This window comes from Tasmannia lanceolata, unplaced genomic scaffold, assembly GCF_043159265.1.
Source record: "Tasmannia lanceolata isolate RefF3 unplaced genomic scaffold, GAP_Taslan_0.1 ptg000019l, whole genome shotgun sequence".
Taxonomy (NCBI): domain Eukaryota; kingdom Viridiplantae; phylum Streptophyta; class Magnoliopsida; order Canellales; family Winteraceae; genus Tasmannia; species Tasmannia lanceolata.
Window position 1 is genome coordinate 9,268,003 of NW_027518696.1, and position 7,649 is coordinate 9,275,651.

The 7,649-nt window shown below is 41.2% G+C and overlaps 1 protein-coding gene across 1 annotated transcript; it reads right to left on the reverse strand.

Moving 5' to 3' along the window:
* Positions 1-1,684: 1,684 nt before the first annotated feature.
* LOC143852276 (UPF0481 protein At3g47200-like) lies at positions 1,685-5,205 on the reverse strand. The gene is made up of 2 exons (XM_077361681.1): positions 4,104-5,205; positions 1,685-1,974 (listed from the first exon to the last, which is right to left on the reverse strand). Exons 1-2 carry the CDS (start codon positions 5,203-5,205, stop codon positions 1,685-1,687), a joined length of 1,392 nt encoding a protein of 463 aa, XP_077217796.1.
* Between the last annotated feature and the right edge of the window lie 2,444 nt (positions 5,206-7,649).

Here is a 7,649-nt window from a genome sequence, read left to right on the forward strand (position 1 = left end):
AATAGTAAAATATAAGTAAAAATAGCATGCTGTGAGATTTTCATGAATTTTAGAAACTATTTACTATCAATTTCGGATTTTTCAATTTTCAGACCAGATTATGAATTAACACTACATCCTATAGGAAACAAGATCCAAATGAATTGAAAATTTTACAGAAGCAAGAAATATGAAATATAAGACTACTGTAAAAATTTTGTGAATTTTAATGGTGATCTGTTGTCAGTAAAAATTCCCCCAAAATCTGATAATTTTCAAAGAAAGCATAAAATAATATACCAAACCAAATCCACAAAGTCTCAAAAATTCATGGTAGAATGTCTCAGTATCATATTATTTTCCCACCAAATTTTATTAATTTTGGAATCCGTTTAGTATATAATTTATTTTTCTTCGTCAAAAAGATATTTTTGAAGAGTTTTCTATTTTTAAAACACGATTTTCGAGAAAATTACGACTCCGAAAAACGTACTTTAATCTTGTTCTGATATGATGAACACAAGAAAAATTTAAAATTCCAAAAAATAGATCATCCTGAGATCTATTTTTTCGAATTTCGTAATTTCTCAGGCATTATTTTAAATAAAATTCCACTCTTCACTCAAATTTTTGAAACTCTTTTATCCAATGTCCGATCCGATCTGATGGTTATCTTACTCTATTTAGATAAATTGTTGTATTAAATTTCGGGACGAAACGGAATTGAAACACCCATGCAGATCATGATTTTGAGCACACACATATAATATTCAATTAAATTCAATTAAATGTTAAAAACCATGCAAAATACATAAAAATACCAAATAATCCTGGAAAAATCTGAGAATTGTGCATCTACCTTTGATCGAGGTTCTCGCCGAATCCGAGAGCCGAAGAATCCGAAAAATCCCGCCGACGTGTACTCCAATACGCTTTCTTTCTTTCTTTTTTCTTGTTTTCCTTCCCCACTGTGTAGAGAGAGAGAGAGTAATAGAGAGAGGATGAGAGTGCAAGAGAGAGCTAGACAGAGAGTGCAAGAGTGACTGAGAGAGAGCGAGACAGATGTAGAGTGCGAGAGAGAGCGAGACAGAGGGTGTAAGAGTGACCGAGAGGTTGACAGAGATAGAAACTTTGAAGGTGAGTGTTAAAAAAAAAACAGAAAGGGAGAATGATTGGGTAACAGAGAGATGTGAGCGAGGGAGAATAACAGAGAGATGGGAGAGACACAGAGTGTTATGTGAGAGGAGGAGTGGGAGAACAGAGGGTGGGAAGAGGAGGAGTGAGAAGCCGAGAGTCGGCTGACAATATATATATATATATATATATATATATATATATATATATATATATATATATATATATATATATATATATATATATTATGCTCTGTTTTCTTCTTCTTGAAATAGAGTTTGATTTTTGTAGGGATACTTTAGAGGGATAGAGGGAGAGAGATTGAGAGAGAGGAGGAATGGGAACGTGAGATTGAGGGTGTGAGACAGCGATACTCTGTTCTTTTTCGTTTTTCAGAAAGGATGCGCGATTATCCATAAAACAGAGAGTGCGCGAGAGAGAGAGATCGAGGTGAGAAACAGAGGGTGGTGAACGGAAATGAGAGAGTAGAGATAAATGGCTGTGTGAGATGCTCTTACATATTTCATCCGGATGAAAGACTCAAGACAACAGATCTAAAGTAATACAGAATTTAGAAGGTAGAGCCATTCCATCCAAAGTCAGAACCCTTAGTGTCATAGAATTTGATGAAGAAACGTGACTTTGGAATGGACAAATTGGTTTCAAGAATTGTCGCAATCGTAGCACTCAGTTTCTTGTTTACCTCAGGATTTAGACCCCCGATGGAAACAAGCTCACCATAAGCCGTTGGTTGTTCGGTCCCTCCAAATGATATCTTAACTGATCCTTTCAGCACTATCATCACATAGGCCTCTGGTTTTCCGATGATCTTTGAGACGGACTTGGTAGCTTCAGAGAGGACTGAGGAGGTATTAACCCCATCCAGGCTCACGTTTTTCGATCTCCAGGCAAGGCATCTTTCCCTCTTTTTTTAAGATCAGAGCCACCGTCCCTTTTGATGGGCTGGAGAGGTTGAGAGGGTAAGATGGAGAAGGTGGAAAAGGCCGAGAGATGTGAGAGTGGGAGAGAGAAAACCCAGCCACCCTAACAGAGCCAATCTCCTCCTCTGGTTTTTCTTCTTTTTTCCTTTATAACATCTCTCTTCTGGGAAAGTTGCCGAGTTTTTTTTTTCTTTCATGAATTATGCCTCTCTTTCTTAAAAACAGATTCTTTCCTCATCCTTTCTTTCTTTTTTTCTTTCATTGTGCTATATTTGTCTCAATCGGAAAATAGAATTGTTTGCCAAAAATTTCTTTTTCTCACGTCTGCTCAAAAACCTCTTTTCTAAAGATGGAATTCAAATATTAGATTTTATTTGGTGGGCCCAAGCAAGGTAAAAATTCATTTTCCATTAAAACAATGTGTGGGCCCACTTACTTGACCCAAACTAGCAGAAATGATAACATGGGCCCACCAAATCATCCTTCCAGACTTTTCTCATTAGATTTTTATGAACACTCTCCTCTCAAGAGTTGTTGGAAATGATGGAATACACGGAAAAACATTAGGAATGGACTCTAAAATGAGGAGAACTAATAAACGCATTTGTTGGATAAAGCGGAACAAAATGGGGTGTCTACAGTTCCAAGCATGCGTTTGGCTTTAGCATAGGATTAAAAAGTTATATGATGCACTCGGCAAGGAATATTAAAGCATATCAATAATGGTTGGTCTTGGGGGGTTAGCTTATGAATTGTTGTTCTTTTAAACTTTTGTAATTGAACAAGGATGACATGATTTACAATTCCATATGCACAGATAATTTTTGATTAATGATCTAGCGCAAATTGCAAATGGTTTGGATGGATCACTTGCTGATCTAAAGTTTCCCTTGGTGGCTGATTAGGTGTACTATTTGATTGGTGGTTTGCAAACAGATGGTCGAAGTGAGAAAAGATTGATGTGATTCTTCTATAATTTGGAGTTTACTTAATGGACGTTCTAGTTTGATTGTCCAACCATCAAAGTCCTTTATGGACAAAACTTGCTAACATATTTGTTCAACTTTGAGTATTCCCATAAAAACAGGGAGAATGCCCATTCCATCCTAATTTCATCTAGTGTAGCTGTGTTAATTTCCTCAAACTTTGCTACTTGATGCAACTGCCATGAGTATTTGCCCACTGTCAAGATCTCAGTGGGCACAACGAGTGTTACTAAAAATCTCTGGCCCTGAAAAGGTGGTTCAGGCCCTTGGGTTCATCGACCAGAACTTCTAGACTTGCAAAAGGTATACTAATAAATTCATTTCTTCAAACATGAAGCAATCACATGAGAATTGTTCTTAGCTAAAACAATCAATAATTCAAATAAAATTAGAACTAATCAGATGAGAATTGTTCTTTGCTAAGCGATTGACTAATTCTATTGAAATTAGAACTAAGGAGGGCGGGCATATAACAAGACGGAGAAGGTCTTATATGGTTGTTAAAGACTCTTTTCTCCTAAAGTAATTTTTAAAAAGTCAATATTTTAAGTTGGTTTTGAAGAAAGTCTCTTCCTGCAACAACGTCCATAGTCTATCATGCCATGCTTCCAAAGGCAAAGAGTTTAAAACTAAATGCTTGTCAAAAATGGGTATTCTTCAATTCTATTGTCTTGGCTAATTGATGAAACAATACCATGAGTACTTTTTCTCCTGTCAAGCTGCAGTGTTACTACAAATCTCTAGCCATGAACAGGTGGGGTTGGAACCACAACAATTCTGGCATGAACTTGGGGTCCATCTATTAAAAACTTCTCGACTAGGAAAAGCTTAATTACTGATCAATTCATTTCTTGAAACCGGATAATTGGACAAAGAGCAATCACATGAGAATTTTATTCTTAATTAGCTACACAATCAACTGATCCAAATGAGATTAGAACTTAGTAGCTTGTTGGTGGGAATGCAGCTTGGGGATACGAGGTTTTAAATATTTTATACATTGCTGAAATGAAGCCGAGAGAGAAAAGAAAAAGGGCTACCATGAAAGACTTCATGGTCGAACATGGATCGCTGAAACAATGACGCAGCAACTTTACCCTCCAGAAGTGCCATTTGGTCTCGCAATATTTGTTCACATCCTTGTACAAGTAGAAGTAACGATTTTCGAAATTGACCGCCTTCCCCAGCCGGTTGAATAGAAGCGCCACCTCTTTATCACTACCCATCCTATGTTCAATGATCTTATTCTGTTTCAATACGGCGACATCGTTTGGCGTATTGATGAGACAATCCATCAAGATGGCGTAGCTCGTGAAGTGAGCTCCGGAGATCGGAAAGCACTGCTCAAATGCAATAAAGTTTCGAAAGAGGTAATTGGTAGAATCATAGATTGAGAGGTGCGGGATTTTCATCACTCCTTTACTGAATTTTACATCCAAGAAGCTACCCTTCTTCTTCTTCTTGAATATGACTCCCAACTCTTTGAGCTCCGTTGCGGAGGGGATCGACTTGGGTGGTGCGGGCAGTCTTTTGTTCCATGAAGCTGGGGAGCTGCTGGTGAAGGCAAGACAGGGCATGTAGCAATAGTAACAGCAGAATTTGTGTGATTTCTTCTCAACTGGCACGAGACTGGAATGAAACAAGTGTAGGAGATGGAGAACTTTTCCTGGATCATCATGCTTAGGATGCTTTCCATTGTTTCTTGGCAAGAGATGATCAAAGAAATCGAGGGCGAGCTGCAAGAGAGAAGAAGGGGTGCTCGATTTGTCAATGAGTTCGAATAAAGACTGTAAGACAAAGAAAGGGACCTGGTTCTCTAAGAGGAGCAAGTCATGGACTACGAGGGGAATCATCCAATTTGTGCCATATATAGGATCTTCTTCGGCCTCCTTTCTTCGATCAGGAAAGAAAGAATCCCCTTCCTCCATGTCCTTCTTCCACTTGATCATTGCCTCCTTGCTCTTGAGGAAAAGCTCGACGATGAAACAACCATCCACCATCATCATTTGGACCAACTCATTGCTCTCGAGGTGATCAATGCTTTCAGAGTAGCAGCTTCGGATACGTGTCTCCGTTGCCTTGATCACTGCTAAGTAATTCTCTAAGCTGAGATCCAAGTTTTGAGAGAGGATTGCATTTAGATAGCGCCATTTGTGATCTTCCATGGTTTGTAGGCATTGCTTTCCATGGTGATACGGCCCGATGGAGATGATTTTGGGTTCGTAGGCCTTCTCATCAGTCTCATAGATGTGCTTCGGGACTCGGTAGATGGTGCTCTGTAGATGGTGCTCTGCTCTTTACTCGATGGCTCGCTCCTTGTCGCTGCAAGTTTCTGTCTCATGAAAGTAACCCATGCATCATCAATATCTACTGTTACATGTTCTCTATTGTTATCTGTGTTTTCCATCGTTCCTCTCTCTCTCTCTCTCTCTCTCTCTCTCTTTTGAGGGGCAAATAATTATTTTTTTTTTGAAGAAGGCAACAGAATATATATTTATATATATGAATAAGCAGAACCGAGATGGTCCTGTCGGAACAATGAGCAAATAAAATAGCAAGACAATGACTCAAGGGGGGAGATAGTCAAAACACTCCATTTCGGCCCGAGAAACACCACTTTTAGCCAGAGAGTCGGCTGCCACATTGGCCGATCTCCGGACATGCTGAAAGACCATGGAGTAGCCCTTTCCTCTATCCTCTATCTCCTCAAAGAAAGGCACAAATCTCCAAGGGGGAGAAGCATCTCCCGAAAGCCAGCGAATAACATTTACGGAATCGCCTTCGACTATCAGACTGTCGCACTCCAAGCGAGGCATGGAAAGAATCCCACTGTGAACGGCTCGAACCTCCGCCTCAGACGAGTCGGCAAATCCAAGAGGCCCTGAATAGGCCCAAATGACTTCCCCTTTGTGATTCCGACATAACCCCCCCACTCCAGCCGCCCCTGGGTTACCGATAGAGGAACCGTCAAAATTGAGCTTCAGAGACCCCGGTGGCGGGGGGGACCATGAGGGTCGAGATTGCACTTTGGTAACCGATTCCATGCATATGGTTGACCACCCTTCCCAAAGGGCATACGCAGAAACAAAACGAAAAAGAGGAAGTGAACGGGCCCAGGAGATGACCGCTGCTACCACCTGTATATAAATCCAATATGGGGACCTGACTTTCCCTTCAAAGACCCGCGCATTCCGCTCTTTCCACAAGAACCACCAGGAGGCTAAGAGACACATCTTCCACAAAATTCTACCTTTCCTCTTCCACGGAGCCCAGTCCCAACTCCTAATAAATTCGGCCATAGAATTGGAAGCAACCCAACTGACTCCAAATCTAGAAAAGAGCTGACCCCAAATATATGAAGCAACCTGGCAATGTATAAATAGGTGGTCGATGGATTCCCCGGCGGATAGACATAGGGGGCAGTGATCAACCAGCCACATTCCTCTTTTTCGTAAGAAATCTATCGTCTGAATTCGTCCCCTGCTAACCGACCACCCAAAGAAAGCAACTCTTGGGGGGCATGCGAGGCGCCAAACCGCGGAGGACGCATGCTCCATTAGAGTGGGGATCAGATGGAGATAAAAAGATTTAACAGAGAAAATCCCCGACGGATTCCAAATCCAAATACGACGATCTATGCCCGAAGACTTGATGAAGTAAGAGTTCAATAAGGAGATGAGGGCGCTGTAATCGCTTAACTCCCGGACAAAGAAGGCTCGACGAAACTTAGGAATCCACTCCACTTGCCCTTGGACCCGTTCGAAACATTCCGATACCCAAGCTTCTTTCTGAGAAGATACGATATATAAGTCAGGAAACAAAACTCGGAGAGAATGGGACGAACACCAAGGGTCCTGCCAAAACCGAATTCGATCCCCCCTATAGACTCTGAAGCGAACTCCAGGGGCAAAAACGGTCTTCAAACGCAATATGTCCCTCCATACCGTGATTCCTTTGATTTTGAAAGTATCAACAGAGTCCCAATTCCCATGAGATGAACCATACTTACTGTCAATGACCCGAACCCACAAAGAGGATTGTTCTTCTCCATATCTCCACAACCACTTACCCATAAGGGCCTGATTAAAGAGCTGGACTCTCCTGATACCCAAACCTCCTTTTTTAATTGGAGAACAGACTAAACTCCATTTAAGAAGGGAGACCCCTTTGGAAGTCCTTGAACCGCCCCACAGAAATCGTCTCTGAATTTGCTCGATGCTCTCAACAACAGAAGCTGGACAATGAAAAAGGGATAGAAAATAAATCGGCATATTAGAGAGAACAGCCTTTATAAGCACCAATCTACCTCCTTTGGAAACCAAACGGCGCTTCCATGTGGCCAACCGACGCTCAATCCTTTGTATAATAGGAGTCCATAGGGTGTGTCTCGGACGGCCCACCCCGAGAGGGAGACCCAAATAGGTAGCGGGAAAGACATCTAGACCACACCCCATAATTCCGGCGAAGGATGAAGCCTCACTCTCAGATACATTAATCGCATACAACCGAGATTTACCAAAATTGGATCGTTGACCTGAGACCATCTCATAACACCGAAGCATGGCTTTCAGATTGAGAAGCTGGGAGAGGACCGGGGAACAGAACAGGA